This window comes from Neofelis nebulosa, chromosome 7 (assembly GCF_028018385.1).
Source record: "Neofelis nebulosa isolate mNeoNeb1 chromosome 7, mNeoNeb1.pri, whole genome shotgun sequence".
In the NCBI taxonomy this organism is placed as follows: domain Eukaryota; kingdom Metazoa; phylum Chordata; class Mammalia; order Carnivora; family Felidae; genus Neofelis; species Neofelis nebulosa.
In genome coordinates this window covers 73000650-73021020 of record NC_080788.1, presented here as the reverse complement: position 1 = coordinate 73021020, position 20371 = coordinate 73000650, and the positions used below count along the sequence as shown (strand labels likewise).

Below are 20371 nucleotides of genomic sequence, written 5' to 3'. Positions count from 1 at the left end.
AACTATTTCATTATATTTGGCAATTTGGAGATCATTAATGACCTTGACAAAAATAAGTAGTTCGGTTGTGTGAGGAAAGTGGACGGAAGAGTGGAATGGATGGGCAGGGAAGGTGATGACATGGAGATACCTTGTGTTTAAACCAGTTGGGAAAAATTGGCTATGAAGCAGAACAGAAAAATCATTACAGGGAGATGAGGAGTAATTTAAGATGTGCCTTAATAGAGAATATCCATGTGTTTGTGGGAATGATCCAGTAGAGAGGGATTAAGAAGGTGAGAAGGGATGGAATCCAGACCACATATGGAGAGAATGGCCGCTCTTAGGAGACTTGCTCTGGTAATAGGTGAGAGAATAGGTGCAGGCTCAGGTAAGTTTTTAGAATTTGATACTGTGAAATTTGGGATCTCCCTTCTGAAGACTTCTTTTAAAAAAAAAAAAAAGGTTTTTTTTGAAATAGGATCATCAAAGTAAAGGTGGGGTGGAAGTTTGGGTCTATTGGACAATGATCTTTTGGTCTTACTGTTTGTTTGATAACTCCTTTAGGATGAAGAGCCCTTCAATCCTGACTATGTAGAGGTGGATAGGATATTGGATGAGTCTCACAGCATTGACAAAGACAATGGGGAGGTAAGTTGAGGCATGGAAGAACATGAAAGGTCTTAGATTTCTGCTGGTCTGCTTGCCCATCTTTTATTTTTCAGATATGGCTAAAAAAATCCCTGGGACAAAAAGGTATTTTTGAGTTTTTCTGAGGGCTCTTTGGAATGAAATTGGGAAGATTAAGGGAGTAGGGAGAGAGGCTAAAAGGAAAGCTTTCCATAAAATCAAACATTTGAGAGCTATATTTATAAGTACCAAGAGCTGTATGAACAAGTACTCATTCACCTTGATCTCATTTTCTCTCAGATTTTATATGGGAGACCCCTGACATTCAGTTGAGGGTGAGAGAAGGGGAGAGCAGTAGAGATACTTCACAAATCTTCATAGTTATAAATGTAAAAATACCTGTGCAGACTCTTAGCTTTCTTCATGTTGTTGAGAATTACTAAGTTTTTAAAAATTTTTTGGGGTGCCTGGGTGGCGCAGTCGGTTAAGCGTCCGACTTCAGCCAGGTCACGATCTCGCGGTCCGTGAGTTCGAGCCCCGCGTCAGGCTCTGGGCTGATGGCTCGGAGCCTGGAGCCTGTTTCCGATTCTGTGTCTCCCTCTCTCTCTGCCCCTCCCCCGTTCATGCTCTGTCTCTCTCTGTCCCAAAAATAAAAAAAAATAAAAAAAAAAAAATTTAAAAATTTTTTAATGTTTTTATTTATTTTTGAAGGAGAGAGAGAGCATGAGCAGGGGAGGAGCAGAGAGAGAGAGAGAGAGAGAGAGGGAGACACAGAATTCGAAGCAGGCTCCAGGCTCTGAGCTGTCAGCACAGAGCCCAATGCAGGACTCAAACTCACAAAATGTGAGATCATGACCTGAGCAGAAGTCAGACGCTTAACCAGCTGAGCCACCCAGTTGCCCCAGAGAATTACTGATTTTTTAAAATGTTTATTTACTTATTTTGAGAGAGTGAGTGTGTGTGAGCAGGGGAAGGGCAGAAAGAAAGGGAGAGGGAGAGAATCCCAAGCAGGCTCCATTCTGGGAGCGCAGAGCCCCACACAGGGCTCTTTGTCCCATGAGCCAGTTGCAAGGGCTCAACATGGGGCTCAATATTACGAAACTGCGAGATCATGACCTGAGCCCAAATCAAGAGTCAGACACTTAACGGAGTCACCCAGACACCCCAGAGAATTACTTATTTGGTGAACTTACCATCAATTAATGCGTTTTGATTTATCATTAAAACTGATTTGAATCTGTACTTTTTTTTTAATGTTTACTTTTGAGAGAGAGAGAGCCGCAGGGGAGGGGCAGAGAGAGAGGGGAACAGAGGATCTGAAGCAGGCTCCACACTGACAGAGAACCCAGTGTGGGGCTCCAGCCTATGAACGATGAGATCATGACCTGAGCCAAAGTTGGACACTCAACCAGGTGCCCCTGAATCTATACTTTTAAACAGAATGTGGGATTCCCTTCCCACAGATTCAGATTCAGTAGGTCTAGGGTGGGACCCAGAGATCTGTATTTTTAAGTTCATTCTCCAAGGGATTCTCAGGCATAGCTTCATTGGGAATCAGAGCACTAAAGCTCTGTTAGCAGATTTTACACATGCTAAAACACTTGCTAATACAGATTCATAAATTACTTTTTTCATTTTCCAAGGAAGAATTGTAAAGATCTAAGCCACCAGTGAATTGAACATCCTCTCTTAATTTTTTTGAAACTTAGACTGTGAACAACCATTCCCTTAGAACTTAGTGCTTTCTTTTCACTTTAAGTAGCAGTTTTGGTTTGCTTTGTACGGCCATATTTCATAAAGTTTTTATCACGTCTGACAGTTACTGCTTACCCAGTGACGAGTACAGAACCACAGAACCTTGTTAAGATGTCAGTGCCAGGTGGTGAGCTGGGCCCACTCACAAGTTAAGTGACATGTTTCTATACACCACCCTTATAGGACCTAAAAACTAAAGTCTTCCCTCTGTAAAATTCCAAGTTTATTGTATAAGCCTTTAGAGTCACTCAGAACCTTAGACGTCCAAGACCTATTACAGTTCACTATGTCTTCATATCCTAATAGGCATCCTCAGATAACATAGTCTGCTTTTGGGGGTAGGGGTGGGAGTTACTGTTTGTTGTTCATTTGTGGGAGGTGAGTGGGAAACCAACCCAACTATTAGAAAGGACAGGTTAGCTGCTATTAAATTCTTCTCATCATTTTCAGGATCTCAGTCTTCTTAGCCTTGAAAATCTTGTGCTCTCTATCAACATACTTAACTCTTCCAGAAGTAATTGGTCTTTGGTCCCTTTGGACTGTGTTGGAGATGGCAAGACAGAAGAAAATGTTTTAGTTCCCTGGTAAAACTTTTGCTGCCAGTATTGGATATTATCCTATATACCCATTTCCCTCCATCCCCAAAATAAGTTTGCTTTGTCATCCTCTGTACATTACCTAATAGTGGAAATAAGTATTATAAATAATAAAGTATTTGGGACAGTAAATTATGATGCTGGAAATGTGTGAGCTGGACAAATGGCTTTATGTAGAAGGGTGACCTGAGTCACTATAATAAAGGAAAGGAGCAACTAAATTAATTCTGGGGATCCCATGAACTGTGACTCTGTTGAGGTACTTAGATATAATCTTCAAATTTCTTACTGTTTTGAGGGGTATTCTGTGAATTGATCATAGAGATTACTGTTGATTACATTAGGCCCAATATAAAGCTTTTTGTTTGTTTTGGTTTTTGTAGGGAGGGAGGGAGGGAGGGAATCCCAAGCAAGCTCTCTGCCAACAGTGCAGAACCCTATGTAGGGCTCAAACTCATGTACCAGATCATGACCTGAGCTGAACTTGGATGCTTAACCGACTGAGCCACCCAGGTGTCCCAGCACTAGGCCCAATCTAATTATTGTTTCATATAAGCCAGAAATGGAAATGCAGTCAGTGCAAAAATCATCTTGAGTAGTGAGAAGAGCCATTTTACCATAGGTCACTGCCCATCCCTTGCAGTAGAACACCTACATAGAGCACAGTACTGTAGGTGGAGCTTCAGCATTTGCCCTTCCTCTTCTCTCTTCTTACCTGTCCTCATCGATAGCTCTTCTAGTTCTCTCCTAGCTCACAAGGGAATCTCTTTACCACCATATGACTACTCTTTGACGTAGCGTCTACACTCAGAGCTACAGAAGCTCCGAAGCCCAGTGATTTCAGCCCTGCTTTTCTCTTACGGGTTTAATATGTTCCTCGCTTAGAAAAGTAGCTTGGCTTCCACTCTTCCACTGTATTAAATTTGGTCCCAGGACACTAGTATGGAGCCAGAGGTCTATCTTTTAATTTCAACCTAAGTCAACATAATACAGGGGAGAAAAAATAAATAAATACTTAAATATATATATATTTATGTATATGTATATATATATATGTATGTATTTGGCATTTGCTTGGTTGATGAGCATAATGTTTCAGTGCTTAGTGTTCTAGAAACTACTGGTAGAACTTTGCCTTTTAGAATAGATTCTGATAAATTGCTGCAAAAATCATCAAAGCCATGAATAGTACATCTTTTTTTTTTTTTCTAGTACTTTTTAGTATTAACACCTTGTGATCTGACTTGATAGTCAAATTCTTATCCTTTGATTACAGCAGAGAACACAGAATCAGTTCATTAAGCCTTTAGCTTCTTCTCTCCTAGCCTGTAATTTACTACCTGGTGAAATGGTGCTCTCTGCCCTACGAGGATAGTACGTGGGAGCTGAAAGAGGATGTTGATGAGGGCAAGATTCGAGAATTTAAACGGATCCAATCAAGGCACCCAGAACTCAAAAGAGTGGTAAGTATATTTGCATTTAGAGTGTAAAGCCCACATAGGTAATGATGTAATTTTTTATTTATAGAAGCTTATGTTGTTGTTTAGCTTTTTATCATGGACACTTTCAAACATAACAAAAGTTAAATGTTACAATGTACATTGTGAAGAAATGTTACAATGTACCCATCACCCAACTTTTAACAATTAATGATAGCTGATTTTTCATGTATTTCTCTATCTACTCATTTTCCTGTTTCCCAATTTATTTTAAAGAAAATCCCAGATTCCTTTATTTCATCCATAAATATTTTGGTGTTTATGTCTAAAGGATAAATAATACCATTTTTACACCTAAGAAAATTTAACCATTTCTCAATATCCTCAAATAACCAATCGTTATATGAATTTCCCTGATTGTCTTCTAATGTTAAATTGTTTGAATTGGATTCAGAATAAAGGTCTATATATTACTGTCAGTTAATGTGTCTCAGATCTCTCTTAATTATAGTTCCTCCTGTCTCTCCTTTCCCATCTTTGCAGTTTCTCTTGAAGAAATCAGGTGGTTTGTTCTCTAGGGTTTCCATGGTCTGAAGTTTGCCGGTTGCATTTCCCTCGGTACCTTCTAACGTGTTCTCTGGCCCTTATATTTTACATAAATGGTTAGATACAGACCAGTGCTGTCCACTGGAACTTTTTAGCGCTGTGCTAACATAGTAACCACTAGCTACATTGCAAACTTTCAGTAGTCACAGGTGGCTAGTGGCAGATATAAAATATTATCATTATAGACAGTTCCATTACAAACTACTATTCTAGAGGCTTGATCAGGTGGGGAAGGGAGATGACCAGATCTACTTAATAGATGGTTCTGTCAGGTTGTCTTTTGTGATATTATTAGCCATTTATGATCATTGCCTTGGTCTGTTTTTTTTTGTTTTGTTTTTTTAATGTTTATTTTTTTTTGAGAGATGGAGTGTGAGTGGGGAGGGGCAGAGAGAGGGAGACACAAAATCTGAAGCAGGCTCCAGAGTCTGAGCTGTCAGCACAGAGCCTGAAGTGGGGCTCAAACTCAAAAGCCACGTGATCATGACCTGAGCTGAATTCGGACACTTAAACCGACTGAGCCACCCAAGCGCCCCTGCCTCGGACTGTTCTTTAAGGATTCAGAATGATGATACTTTAATTGCATCACATCTTCATTTATTAGCCAGAATTTTCTATAAAATACGACTCACCTACTGTTTGGTCACTCTGAGGTACAGACTGTATAGGAAGGAGGATAAATGCTTTATTTTCTTTATTTTCCAGTTTTCAAAATAACAAGGTAGTTCTCTAGCATCCTTCAGAAGTGATCAATGGATTTTTTTCTCTTTTCGGTTTCCTTTTTTTTTTTTTTTTAAGTTTTTTAAACTTACGTTATGAACTCATGAATTTGAATATATTTAAGATGCTTTTAATTCACATTTTTGAATTGATTTTAGGTACTAGAACTGCCTGGGACATTTGCCTAGTTTTGTTAATATCTTCACCCCACTAATTGAAATTTTCTCTTTTGTAGAATCGTCCACAGGCAAGTGCCTGGAAGAAGTTAGAGCTGTCACATGAGTATAAAAACAGAAACCAGTTACGGGAATATCAGTTGGAAGGGGTCAACTGGCTGCTCTTTAATTGGTATAACAGGTATAGAAAAGAGTGGGCCCATGAAATGTAGGCTTGGTCTGGGATGATTTTTATTAATTTTCTGTTGAAACAGTTTCTTTTTACTCTTTTGTTATGTACTTTTAAAAAGATGGTATCTTTTAACATGCTTTTCTTTTTCCATGGTGAATCTTCAGGCAAAACTGCATCCTGGCTGATGAGATGGGATTGGGCAAAACTATCCAGTCCATTGCCTTTTTGCAGGAGGTATATAATGTGGGCATTCACGGACCCTTCCTGGTCATCGCTCCACTGTCCACAATTACTAACTGGGAGCGAGAATTCAATACATGGACAGAAATGAACACTATTGTATACCATGGCAGTCTGGCTAGCCGTCAGATGATTCAGCAATATGAAATGTACTGCAAAGATTCACGGGTGAGTGGCATATCATGGGAATGTAATGGTTTGGAGAGAGTAGGCCAAGGTAGCTGGTATTTTAGAGGCTTTTCTATGAATAAAAGACTTTTAATGAGGTTTTCTTAGGTGATTTATGGCATTTTGTCTAGATTACATGAGGAATTTTTTTCACTTTTGCTCTTTTTATCCAGTGAACATTTTGATCCAGTGGGAGTTCTGGCTTCATTTATGAATACTTAGATTTTAAATAGAATTTTACCAGTATTGATAACTTTTAATTAAGAAAGAATGGAGGTGGTGAACTTAGGCCATTTCCTTTCTTTTTCTTAAGTCTACTAAAATTTTCATCAAGATCGATTCCTGTTTCTATATAAATTTTAAAATAAAAATTTGAGCTATTCATCCTTTCTTAGTTGTATTTTGCTGCTATTTTGTTAAACTGATTCTCCTGTCCATTTTTAGATAGTAACAGATATTACCTATTTCACTTTCAGTTTTGTCTTGTATGTTTCAACGGTGCCTGACCTTTGTGGATTTCATTGTTAACTATCAAAAGATCTAGGTTTTGAGATACATGAGCTAGGCATACAGCAGAGTCAAAAATGTCCAGCGTCATTCAGTGAGGTCTGTCATTTTCTCAAGAAACTGAATGTGTTGAAGAGACATTGTATCTTACATTCAGTGATTTGGCATTATTTATCATGAAGATAAACAGCAGCATAGGTGGGTGGTGGTGCAGTTTGTATTTCCTGTTGAGCCTGCCTGAATATAGAAAAGAGAATGTGTAATTCAGAAGAGGTCCCTGTTTAGGTTCATGGTAGGCCTTTTCTTAACTTTATTGCTTTCGTGCTTAGGGGCGCCTCATCCCAGGTGCATACAAGTTTGATGCCCTGATCACCACTTTCGAGATGATTTTGTCAGACTGTCCTGAGCTTCGTGAGATTGAATGGCGTTGTGTCATCATTGATGAGGCCCATCGGCTAAAGAACCGTAACTGCAAACTGCTTGATAGCCTCAAGCACATGGACTTGGTGAGTTCTTCACATTGACTCATGGGCAAAAACACCTGAAATTAAAATAACCCTAATTCTCTGTGGAATTAATATAACTTTAATTACCAGAGAAGAAAAAAGAATCCCAATCCTGGTATTGGGTGGTGGGTATGACCTATGGGAGTGGACACCTGAAAGTCTTGTAAGAGTCCTGTATATTTTAGAATTGGAAGGTAATTGTATGTTAGTGGTTTTTAACCAGGTGGAGAGGCGGGATACTGTATTAGTTACCTCATACTGCATAACAAATACCCTAAACGTTAGTGGCTAACAACTAATATTTTTTATGATTTTCTAGCCCAGCAACTTGGGCTGTGTTTGGCTAGACCATTACTTTGGTGATCTTGCCTGTAGTCAGTAATGTGGCTACAGCTGGCAATTGGTGGGCTCTTGGGTCATCTTCTATATGACCTGTTATCCTTCAGTAGGCCAGACGTTGCTTCTTTACATGGTAGAGTCAGGGCAGTGTCCAGAGAGGGCAAAGGCAGAAGTTGCAAGGCCTTTGAGTTATAGGCTCTGAAACTCACACAATATCACTTCTGCTACATTCTCTTTGTCAGAGCAAGCCACAAGGCAAGCCCAGATTCAAGGGGTGAACCTTGATAGGAGGAACTACAAAGAATTAATGGCCATATTTAATCCAGCACAGGTACATTCCCTAGAGGGGGACATATTAGGATATCTGTGGGGATTTGAGCGTGGAAAGGCATATGTAATTGAAAAAATAAATATTTTGAATATTTCTTTGTTTGCTCATAATCATGTTTAAGTTAATTCTTGTTAAATATCAAGGTGTTTTTGTTTTTTTTTTTTTAATGTTTTATGTTTATCAAAAGAGGGAGCAAGAGTGAAAGAAAAGTTAAGATAGTAATCTGGTCCATTCCCATAATTATACAGATAAAGAAATTAACGCTTAAGTTATATGCTTGATAGAAAACCCCAGATGTCCTTTGTGTTTTTGAGTTTTATCATTTTTTTGTTTTCTTCATTTCTAGGAACACAAAGTGTTACTCACAGGAACACCATTGCAAAATACCGTGGAGGAACTGTTTAGCTTGCTTCATTTCTTGGAACCTTCACAGTTTCCTTCAGAATCAGAGTTCCTCAAGGACTTTGGGGATCTCAAGACAGAGGAACAGGTAGGAAATGTATCTGGACAAAAAAGGTAAAGTGTGTAGTAGGCACGCATGTACTGTCATAGGCCGTGAGGGCCTTTTTGAACTTACAACCTCGTGCCTGCATCATTTGTGGCATTGTGCAAAATCTACATTTCTCATAGTGGAAAACTCATGTTTTTTTCATGTTTCCAAGTAACGTAAGCATGTTTGTCCTCATTTTATTTCTTTTCTCTCTGTATTGGGCACAGGTTCAAAAGCTACAGGCCATTCTCAAGCCAATGATGCTGAGAAGACTCAAGGAGGATGTTGAAAAAAACCTGGCACCCAAACAGGAAACTATTATTGAAGTAGAGCTGACCAACATCCAGAAGAAATACTACCGGGCTATTTTGGAGAAGAATTTCTCCTTCCTTTCCAAAGGGGCAGGTCACACTAACATGCCTAATCTGCTCAATACAATGATGGAGTTGCGCAAATGCTGCAACCACCCATATCTCATCAATGGTGAGAGAGCTCCTGGAGAATACTGCATTCCTCTGTCGCCTGTGTTTCCTTTCTAACGATACTCCTCAGGAACTCTGGATACGTTGACTGACTCAGCCTAAGTTGGGGAGAGAGAGGGGTTCTTTTAAAGCAACTCTTATGTGAAATGTCTTTCGCTAGTTCTTCCCCCTTCATCCTGCATAATCTTAAATTATATGCATTTGCTGTTTAGAATTTCATGAACAAGAACTCAAGTCATTCTGTCCTTTGGAGAAATGTCCTCACTGGTACTCCATTTTGCAGTTTCTGATTTGGGTGCCAGTGGGATGGTAATAGTTGTTAGCATGTACTGTCCTAGTTCTAGTCCACATATTTATGTATGTTTTACCCAATTACAATCTTAAGTCCTGATTGATTTGCAGTATTTTGTATGGCACAGTCGAAGATTATTTAGGATGTTTTGGGTGCTGAAATTCTCTGTGAGAAAAATGTTTATCTCAAGTCAGATAACTTTTCTTGGCTTCCTTATCTCAGTTAAGTAAACTACAGCCTTAGCATGTTTCTCTGGATCTCACCATCAAGTTTGATTTTTCTTTCGGCAGGTGCAGAAGAAAAAATCCTGACAGAATTTCGAGAAGCTTGCCATATTATACCTCATGACTTCCACTTGCAGGCCATGGTTCGTTCAGCTGGCAAATTGGTTCTTATTGACAAGTTGCTTCCAAAACTTAAAGCTGGTGGCCATAAGGTTCTGATCTTCTCCCAGATGGTACGCTGTCTAGATATCCTAGAGGATTATCTAATTCAGAGGAGGTGAGAAAAGAATCATACCTTGCCTTGTGTTTAGTGTAGCTTCGTAAAGCTGCAAAGAGTAGGAGGGTCTGGGTTTAATAAAGTCGGTTAGGACTGGGATAAAAGAAGTATTTAAGATTCCTACTCTCTCTGATAAGGTTTGGGTCAACTAGAGATACAGAGATACTGATATTGATCCTAGTCTGCTTTTTTGGTCTCTTTTTTCTGTTTACCAATTAAATTTTTTTCTGTGATTGTCGCACAGGTACTTATATGAGCGTATTGATGGGAGAGTCAGAGGTAACCTTCGACAGGCAGCTATTGACCGCTTCAGCAAGCCTGACTCAGACCGTTTTGTCTTTTTGCTATGCACCCGGGCTGGTGGACTTGGTATTAATCTCACAGCTGCTGATACCTGCATCATCTTTGATTCAGACTGGAATCCACAAAATGACCTGCAGGTAGAGGAAATCATTGTCTTAGGGATGAACCACCTAATGTAAGAGGTTTTCCCACAGGATCAAGATCTCATAGAAAGACTTTCTTTCAAAGAGTATGGCATTGTTTATTTGGTTTAAAGGTGGCAGTCTCCATCAGCAAACCGTCAGTAAATGTTTTGGGCTTTGCAGACCATACGGTGTCTGTTGTAACTACTTAGCTCTGCTCTTGTAGCACAAAAGCAGCCATAGACAACATGGAAATGAGCGGGCGGGTTTGCGTTTCAGTAAAACTTTATTAACGGAAACAGGTGGCTGGGTAAACTATAGCTTGCTGACTCCTGTTGTGTTTGGTGGGGCAGTCATTTCATCTTGAAATTGACTTTTGGTTTTGAGTTGATCTCATGGCTGCATTATAGATGTGAATTGGTATTTTGAATTCTTCCCACCCCAATTTTATGTTATCTTTGCCCTTTCTTTCCATTTCTTTTTAACCAGGCACAGGCACGATGTCATCGAATTGGGCAGAGCAAAGCTGTGAAGGTGTACCGTCTCATCACTCGTAATTCTTATGAGAGAGAGATGTTTGATAAGGCTAGCCTTAAGTTGGGATTGGATAAAGCTGTGCTTCAGTCCATGAGTGGTCGGGATGGCAACATTACTGGAGTGAGTCCTCTTAGTCTGTGGATACATTTGTAGCAGGTCATAGCAATAGAGGGAGGCAAAGCTATTTTGCACAGGAATCTGACCACCATGTTTGATTTCTCAATTCTTATTTCTTAAAATGTAATAAACTAAATTATTATGATATGGTTAGGTAATGCTCTTAGTAGTTTTTTCATCTTACTGTTGGGTTTTGCAGATCCAGCAGTTCTCCAAGAAAGAGATTGAAGATCTCTTAAGAAAAGGAGCATATGCAGCCATAATGGAAGAAGATGATGAGGGCTCCAAGTTTTGTGAAGAAGACATTGACCAGATCTTGTTAAGACGAACCACAACCATCACCATTGAGTCTGAAGGAAAGGGTTCTACCTTTGCCAAGGTATGTTCTGTCTGTGCCAAATGCTAGAGAAGCAGAGGTAGAGACAGGAATTTTTAGAATTTAAATATATTTTTTAAATACAGTTACTGGTTTCACTTGCTCAAAAAAGTGTTATGGTCAACTTTACTTTGTTCCTTCCTCACTAGGCAAGCTTTGTTGCTTCTGAAAATAGAACTGATATTTCTCTGGATGACCCCAACTTTTGGCAAAAGTGGGCCAAAAAGGCTGACCTGGACATGGATCTACTGAACAGCAAGGTAAGCTTCCTTTTCTTTACGGAAGCAGTGTTTCAGGAGCCTTTGTAGCTGCTCCGATTCTTTGATGCTGGCCTTCGTTTATGATGGTGTATTGTATATAAGAGCCATTGTAAAAACTTTCTGCATATGAGGCCCCAGAAAACTACTTAGATATCTACCACTTACTTTTGCTTCCTGAGTCCCTATAGATTATTTTGCATGTCCTAAAAAAAAAAATCTCTTTTTGAGTATCTACAGATGTTATATCCATAATTGTCTTAATTCCTTTCCCACAATCCTATCTTGAACAGAGTTACTCTTCTGCTTCTGTTCTCTGTATAGAATAACTTGGTGATTGACACACCTAGAGTACGAAAACAGACCCGGCACTTCAGCACCCTGAAAGATGATGACCTAGTGGAATTCTCTGATTTGGAAAGTGAAGATGATGAGCGGCCACGCTCTCGCCGACACGACCGTCATCATACCTATGGGCGCACTGACTGTTTTCGGGTGGAAAAGCACCTCTTGGTATATGGGTAAGAACCTGTCTTGCCATTAGAGGTAGTGGATTTTAATCCTGCTAGACACTCGGTTTGCCTTTCGGATTGGAAGCTCTGACCAAAGAAGGGATAATGGGAAAAACTTTATTCTGTTAAGATGTTTTCCCCAGATCTTTTCCTCTCCCATCTTTTGGAAGTCCCCAGGAAAATATTAACACAATTTTCTGTTTTTCTAGTTGGGGACGGTGGCGAGATATCTTGTCTCATGGACGCTTCAAGCGACGTATGACTGAACGAGATGTGGAGACAATTTGCCGGGCCATCCTTGTTTACTGTCTTCTACATTATCGTGGGGATGAAAATATCAAAGGCTTCATTTGGGACTTGATTAGCCCTGCTGAAAATGGCAAGACAAAAGAATTGCAGAATCATTCAGGTAATTATCAACTCTTTACCGTTTATCTTTTCTATAGATCACCTAATCCTTTTCAGGTCCAAGGATTTTTCTCAATCCAAGTCTTTAATGTCTCCCCTTTCCCAGGTCTGTCTATCCCTGTGCCACGTGGACGCAAGGGGAAAAAAGTAAAATCACAAAGCACTTTTGATATCCATAAGGCAGATTGGATCCGGAAATATAATCCTGATACCCTGTTCCAGGATGAGAGTTATAAGAAGCATTTGAAACATCAGTGTAACAAGTAAGGATGGAAATTAACAAAGACTAAAGCATTTTCCACCCCAAAGTTTCTGTGTTATTACTGACCTGGCTCTTCTTCCCTCACTTGTAGGGTGCTATTGCGGGTACGGATGCTCTATTATCTAAGGCAGGAGGTTATTGGAGACCAGGCAGAGAAGGTGTTAGGGGGTGCCATTGCCAGGTAAAGTTATGGTACATTTTTCTTTATGCCTTGCCTTATACCAGAAAAGATTGGTTTATTTATTTCATTCTGTGCTGTCTTTGGGATAACTGATAATTAAGAAAGTATGTCACTTCTTTAATCTTATGCTTGATACCAGTGGAAGGAAATAGGCAGATCCGTGAGCATTTAAGTTAATGGATAAAAGAAGATACCTATAATAATCTTCCCAAGGATTGTTATTTAATTCTCTGCATTGCTGTGTTGACTCTGCTGTCTTCTACCTTTAGTGAGATTGACATATGGTTCCCAGTAGTGGATCAGCTGGAGGTTCCAACAACATGGTGGGACAGTGAGGCTGACAAGTCCTTGCTCATTGGAGTCTTTAAGCATGGTAGGTACCTTTTTTTAGTCTGTTTATTTCCTTTTGTAGACTTACGTCCACAGATGGAACATGTAGCGTAAAATGCTTATGGCCAGTACCTGAGTTATCTGATTGGTTTTCAATAAAATTACGTTTGAATAAGAAACTAGTTCTTAAATATCCAGAGCAAAGCATTTCGTTCCTATAAATAGATGTTCAGAAAGACCAGATGGATAGTTAAATCCCAAGGTAGGGAGTCTCCCATCTGTTCCCTAATCAGTGTTATCAATTTGTATGTTGTGGTATCTTAGTTAAGCTTCCACAGTTCAGGGGAGGTAATATATGCCCACTCCTACTAATAATAAACACGTTTAATTTGTATGAAAGTGTTCTACTTATGTAACATCCTATTTGTCTAAATGTTCAACAGTCACTCTGATGAAGGTATGAGCTACAGTGAAACAAAATGGAGTACAAAAAGGAAGAGTACTCCCTTTTCAGTCTTGCCTAATAACAAATCCTAGGTATTAAAAGCAGTGAGTGCTAACTTCCAGCCCAGTGACTTAGTGAATTAGAATATCACTTTTTTTTTTTTTTTTTTAAACTATTCTGGGGTCACCTGGGTGGCTCCAGAGGTTAAGCATCAGGCCCTTGGTTTCTGCTCAGATCATGATCTCCTGGTTCGTGAGTTCAAGTCCTGCGTCGGGCTCTGTGATGACAGTGCAAAGCCTGCTTGGGATTCTCTCCTCTCTCCCTCCCTCCCTCCTTCCCTCTGCCCCTTTCCCGCTCCTGTGCTCTTGCTCTCTTTCTCAAAATAAGTAAACCTAAAAGAAATTGAAAATGTTTTTCTGTTTATTTCTTTAACATAAAAGTAATGGCACTTAATCAACATGTTTTTGAGATGTTTTAAGGGATCAGAAAAACTGAACACTTTCTAATCGTAGATTTACTTGTGAGACAAAGAGGTTTAGATGAGTCCAAACATCCTGAAATATATTCATGGACTCATTCATTCATTCTCTGTTCATCAGACATTCAGTGTCTGTTTGTTTACAGGTGTTTCTTGTCCTTCATTCAAAAATGTGTGACCTAGCCCTAAATTATTTTACTTTTTCAGTTTCCCCATGTATGTAGTAAGAATAATAATAGAAAAACTACCAGTTAAATGGCTATGTAAACTTTTCACCATTCTTTATAAATTCTGATTAAGTTCTTATCTTTTATAACTAGCGATAAAACTCTTTGTGACTCTAAGTTGCTATAGAAATATTAAATATAGTAATATAACCCAGTAGCTGTCCAAGTTAGTATTTTCTATTATGAACAAAGTAGCTCAGATAGTTCAATTATTTCAGCACCCTTTAGGCAAAATTAATCTCTTATTTTCTTCAGCTTAAGACCCTTTTTCTTCTAGGCTATGAGAAATACAATACTATGAGGGCAGATCCAGCCTTATGCTTCCTGGAAAAGGCTGGTCGACCAGATGACAAAGCCATTGCAGCAGAACATCGAGTATTGGATAATTTCTCTGACATAGTGGAAGGGTAAGCACTGGTGTTTAATTGTCTTGAAGTTCTGAATCTACCCCATGAAGCCTATTAGTTGCTTATGCTAAGAGACAACATAACTGTAGCCTTGACTGAACCCATTAGTATTCTTAATGATGGTTATACTCATTAATGATAAATTCTTAACAAAGAGTGGGATTAGCAGAAAGGACTCCATAAACTAGGCTAAAACCACACATTGCCATAAGATGCCACTAAGGGTGAAAATTAACGTTACTCCTAAATGGCTCATTTGACATTCTGTTCAGTTTTCTTGCAACACTTTTCTGTGTAGCCACAGCTGACAGGACAATTGATTCTCTTGAAAGATAATAGCCATGCAACTCTCCTACGCCACTTATGTGGTTAGCGCCTCAGGAGATTTTACCCCTGGTTCATCATCTCTCAGTGGTAGCTGACACATATAGGCATAGATTCTGGATACGTGCCTCGATGATGAATTGCCATGCTAATACTGAGTCACCAGGTGGGGCAGTGTTGCCCTGGTTTGGGTGCCAGTGAGTTTAACAAAACTTCTCACATGGAGACCTGAGGGGCATGTTCAGTAGTTGGCTTAGTTCATGAATACCCATTCCATGTACTCTTCTGCAATTGAGAGATTTCTCTGATGATCACAACCTTAGTTTGTTTAGTGCAGAACACTCAAAGGAAATTGGGTCAGTTATTCATTGCAAATCATGTATTATGTCACCCTTCCACTCAGTAGAGCAAAGTAAAACAAGCAAACATGGACTATTCAAATGTAATAATTAAAGTAAATAGGAAGGATGGGAAGAATGGGTAAAGAATAAAAAAGGCTATCAAGAGAAAGGAAATATGCTGGTTAAAGTGTTTTGTTTCAGATGTGAGCAATTTAGAATGACACTTTGTCAGTTTCTCCCAGTTCTTTGTCCTGTTCGGTGTTGTACCTAACTTTCTCAGATCTTAGCACCTGGCTGCCATTCCTTTAAGCATGAAAGAAAAGACTGGTTCATGCTAGATTATACATTTGGCTAGGTCTTCATCCTAAATTGCTTGTAGTGAAGGAAGATACATTCTTGTGTTGTTTTTTTTCATGCTTTTGAATAATTTTAGGGTTGACTTTGATAAGGATTGTGAAGATCCTGAATACAAACCACTCCAGGGTCCCCCAAAGGACCAAGATGATGAGGTGAGGAATTCTCCTTTGAGTCTAGCTTTTCTCTATTACTAAATAGTTAAGTATTCTCCCATTCCCTGGATCCTGAAGTGTATTGAGTAATTTATAATACAAAATGGAAAGTAACTACCATTTGAGAATATAAAGTAGTAATGGAAAGGATTGTGATACCAACTGGGGGAGACCAGGGATGGCATTGTGTAGGAGGTGGGACCAAGCTGGATATTGAAGTATATTATGTGACTGCAAAATTCCTGAGTCCCTAATTTTTAAGCCATTAACAACAACTGATTTTTCAGGTTTTACTTTCTTATCCCTTTAGTTGGTTGCTTCCATTTCTTTGTGAGGGGTCATTAGAAATTTTTCTTGATCCCTTTGGTGCCATAGAAGGACTCACATAAGAAAGTGATTTCAGAGTGCCAACTTCCCCCCCTTTCCCTCCCCCCCCCCGCCTCCATCCTGTGGGGTGGATCTCCTTCTCTAGGGTGATCCCTTGATGATGATGGATGAGGAGATCTCAGTGATTGATGGAGATGAAGGTAAACTTCTAGGTCAACTAGTACAATTTTGTGTGGGGTGGTGGGTTGGGGAATTATTAACTGAATTCTGTCCTATCCTGGGATTTCTAAGAGCTTTGCTTTTGGGTGGCTTGATTATCTCTACTGTCCTTCCTGTACTGCCTGTTCATTCTTCTTTGCTTCCCACAGCCCAGGTGACCCAGCAGCCAGGCCATCTATTCTGGCCTCCAGGCTCTGCTCTGACAGCTAGGCTTCGGCGCCTAGTAACAGCTTATCAGCGCAGCTACAAGAGAGAACAGATGAAGATAGAGGCTGCAGAACGAGGGGACCGGAGACGACGGCGTTGTGAGGCAGCCTTCAAGCTAAAAGAAATCGCGCGGCGGGAAAAACAGCAACGGTAGTGTGGCTGGGAATTTGGGCTTAGTTGTAGGCTTGCCTTCGGCTATGGGTCTTATTGAATTTTTTTTTTTAATGTTTATTTATTTTTGAGACAGGGAGAGACAGAGCATGAATGGGGGAGGGGAAGAGAGAGAGAGAGAGAGGGAGACACAGAATCCAAAGCAGGCTCCAGGCTCTGAGCTGTCAGCACAGAGCCTGACGCGGGGCTCAAACTCACAAACTGTGAGATTGTGACCTGAACTGAAGTCAGACGCTCAACTGACTGAGCCACCCCAGGCGCCCCGGCTATGGGTCTTATTGAAAAGCATCTTAGGAAGGATTTATTTGGAATTCCCTAGAGGGACCACTTATTTTTGCCTTTAACTTTTATTCCTCTATGCCAGAAACTTTGGTTGTGTGCCTAACCACAACTCCTAAGGAGGTCTTTTATGTGACCGTTCTCATTTTTTTGCCCACATCATTTTTTCCCTTAGTTTGCTATTCTTAAATTCTTATATGTTATAGAGTACCTCTTAACTCCCTCTTCTGCTGTCTTCTGGGCCCCCCCTTTTTTTTTGTCCCTACTTTCAATTTTTGTTTATTCAAATATTCTAAGCCACATTAAGAAATAACCAGTTTCCCTGTGTCTTGTTTTGTTTTTTTAAGTTTTATTTATTTTGAGAGAGAGAATGAGAGCGGTGGTGGTGGGCGGCAGGGGGTGGTGGTGAAGAGAGAGAGAGAGAGAGAGAGAGAGAGAGAATCCCAAGCAGGCTCCCACACTGTCAGTGCAGAGCCCATTGTGGGGCTCGAACTCATAAAGCGCGAGATCATGACCTGAGCCGAAATCAAGAGTTGGATGCTTAACCTACTGAGCCACCCAGGCACCCCTTCTCTGTGTTTTTCTGATCACTGTTGCCTGATTCCTCTTCCCTTTAGATGGACAAGGCGTGAACAAACTGATTTCTATCGGGTGGTGTCTACCTTTGGTGTGGAATACGACCCTGATACCATGCAGTTCCATTGGGATCGCTTCCGTACTTTTGCCCGTCTGGACAAAAAAACAGACGAAAGCCTTACCAAGTACTTCCATGGCTTTGTGGCCATGTGTCGCCAAGTGTGTCGCCTTCCCCCAGCAGCTGGAGATGGTAAGCAAGACTGGAGAGTCTTGGGTGAGTGGGGATGGAGGGCAACAGAGCCAAGTCGCTTCATTTCTCTGTCTGCCCCTATCTCTTGCAGAGCCCCCGGACCCTAATCTGTTCATTGAGCCCATCACGGAGGAGAGGGCCTCACGGACTCTTTACCGTATTGAGTTGCTTCGGCGCTTACGGGAACAAGTTTTATGCCATCCCCTTCTGGAAGATCGGCTGGCATTATGTCAGCCTCCAGGTCCTGAATTGCCCAAATGGTGGGAGCCTGTTCGGCATGATGGGGAGCTTCTGCGAGGGGCAGCCCGCCATGGGGTGAGCCAAACAGACTGCAACATCATGCAGGACCCAGACTTTTCTTTTCTGGCTGCCCGTATGAATTATATGCAGAACCATCAGGCAGGAGCACCAGCTCCACCCCTGTCACGCTGCTCTACTCCACTGCTCCACCAGCAGTATACCTCGCGCACTGCCTCACCACTGCCCCTGCGCCCAGATGCTCCTGTTGAAAAACCACCTGAGGAGACAGCCGCCCAGGTCCCCAGTCTGGAGAGTCTGACTTTAAAGCTAGAGCATGAGGTGGTGGCCAGGAGCCGACCAACCCCACAAGACTATGAGATGCGAGTAACCCCCTCTGATACTACCCCTCTGGTTTCCCGGAATGTTCCACCAGTCAAACTGGAGGATGAGGATGATTCAGACTCTGAGCTGGACTTGAGCAAGCTGTCACCATCATCCTCTTCTTCCTCATCCTCATCCAGCTCCAGCTCCAGCACTGATGAGAGTGAGGACGAGAAGGAAGAAAAGCTAAGTGAGTGCATGTGACAGGCTGTTGGCCCTTTTCCCCATTTCCCACCTCTCCACCCCACTCACCTCACTCTTCCCCTTCTTTTCTACATGCATCCTCTGGGAGAGATTTGGATTTTGATTTGATAGGATACCAAAAGAGATCTGTTACTCTCTGGGCTTTTATTTAAGGCCCATGTAATTCCATTTCTATATAACTTCATTCTTCCATCTCTGCTCACATTCTGTATGGTCTCTAGCTGCTGACCAGTCCCGCTCAAAGCTCTATGATGAAGAGAGTCTCCTGTCCCTCACTATGTCCCAAGATGGATTCCCAAATGAAGATGGAGAACAAATGACCCCTGAGCTTCTGCTGCTACAAGAAAGACAAAGAGCCTCTGAGTGGCCCAAGGTAATAGCCTCATTCCTGAACACATAGTGTGGGAATATAATGTAACAGAAGCGGGAAACAAGGAACAGATGGTTCTGGTTTTCTTTAGTTGTATTTTGCGCTACACGGTTTTTTTCATGAAACTTTTCCCAGTTGACTTAGGGATCTGATACTATTACCTCCCTCCTCCTACCTTGTGATTTTTACCCATTCTGACAATGGTGGCAGTATTGTTTGTCACAGAATCACATAGCTGGTTCTCCGGCCCTAAAACCAGTATTGATTTCTTTTCCCCCCATTCAGGATCGTGTCCTTATAAACCGTATTGACCTCGTCTGCCAGGCTGTACTCTCAGGGAAGTGGCCTTCTAGCCGCCGGAGCCAGGAAATGGTAACAGGAGGAATTTTGGGGCCAGGCAACCACTTGCTAGATAGTCCCTCCTTGACTCCAGGAGAATATGGTGACTCTCCAGTCCCCACACCACGAAGCAGCAGCGCGGCTTCCATGGCAGAGGAGGAAGTGTCTGCAGTCACCACAGCAGCAGCTCAGTTCACAAAACTTCGCAGAGGCATGGATGAAAAGGAGTTTACGGTTCAGATCAAAGATGTAAGCTTAGCATTTAGGCACTGGGAAGTGGGGAATGAGGCTGTAGTTTTACTAACTACTTCACTAACATGATACTAAACTCATTTGGTTAGCTAACTTTAAAAATAAGAGAGTATAAAAATTAGAGCTCACACAGCTCCATTGAGGAGAAGTCATTGCAGTAAAGGAAGGGATCTTGACTTCTATCTCCTGGGGACTAGATTAAAAGAAACAATATTTTTGAAAGAAATTTAATTGATACAGGGTTCTCTTGGGAGGCTTGTTTCTAGATCCTAGAAACCTAGTTTTTAAAAATTGAATTCAAGTTGTAGGAAAGCTGTTAAAATGACACTGAAGTATTTATGGGCCTTATTAAGTCAAAAATAAGAAGTCATTCCTACTGAAATTAAATCAGTGTTACTTATTTTACAAATGGGAAGTTTAATTTCCTGATCCTCTTCCCTATTGAAACCCTATTAGTTGCTCGTTAAGTACTCAACAAGAAAAATTTCTTA

The 20371-nt window shown here is 40.8% G+C and overlaps 1 protein-coding gene and 1 non-coding gene across 7 annotated transcripts in view; both read left to right on the top strand.

Moving 5' to 3' along the window:
* Positions 1-20371, top strand: part of CHD8 (chromodomain helicase DNA binding protein 8) — a 61553-nt gene that overhangs the window by 36267 nt on the left and 4915 nt on the right. For 5 of the 6 annotated variants that reach the window (XM_058738446.1, XM_058738443.1, XM_058738447.1 and 2 more), the window contains exons 10-34: positions 547-630; positions 4286-4423; positions 5961-6082; positions 6238-6481; positions 7318-7494; positions 8511-8654; positions 8882-9137; positions 9719-9929; positions 10174-10369; positions 10844-11011; positions 11208-11387; positions 11534-11644; positions 11966-12162; positions 12363-12562; positions 12644-12824; positions 12915-13004; positions 13274-13377; positions 14762-14891; positions 15990-16065; positions 16538-16592; positions 16761-16968; positions 17886-18094; positions 18186-18905; positions 19141-19292; positions 19575-19877. In XM_058738446.1, coding sequence (XP_058594429.1) covers positions 547-630; positions 4286-4423; positions 5961-6082; positions 6238-6481; positions 7318-7494; positions 8511-8654; positions 8882-9137; positions 9719-9929; positions 10174-10369; positions 10844-11011; positions 11208-11387; positions 11534-11644; positions 11966-12162; positions 12363-12562; positions 12644-12824; positions 12915-13004; positions 13274-13377; positions 14762-14891; positions 15990-16065; positions 16538-16592; positions 16761-16968; positions 17886-18094; positions 18186-18905; positions 19141-19292; positions 19575-19877 — 4656 coding nt within the window. The remainder of the gene's footprint in view (positions 1-546; positions 631-4285; positions 4424-5960; positions 6083-6237; positions 6482-7317; positions 7495-8510; positions 8655-8881; positions 9138-9718; positions 9930-10173; positions 10370-10843; positions 11012-11207; positions 11388-11533; positions 11645-11965; positions 12163-12362; positions 12563-12643; positions 12825-12914; positions 13005-13273; positions 13378-14761; positions 14892-15989; positions 16066-16537; positions 16593-16760; positions 16969-17885; positions 18095-18185; positions 18906-19140; positions 19293-19574; positions 19878-20371) is intronic. The other variant, XM_058738445.1, reaches the window with a different exon arrangement.
* Positions 15343-15452, top strand: LOC131518508 (small nucleolar RNA U6-53/MBII-28). Its single transcript, XR_009265179.1, has one exon. It is a non-coding gene; the product is annotated as a small nucleolar RNA U6-53/MBII-28 (small nucleolar RNA).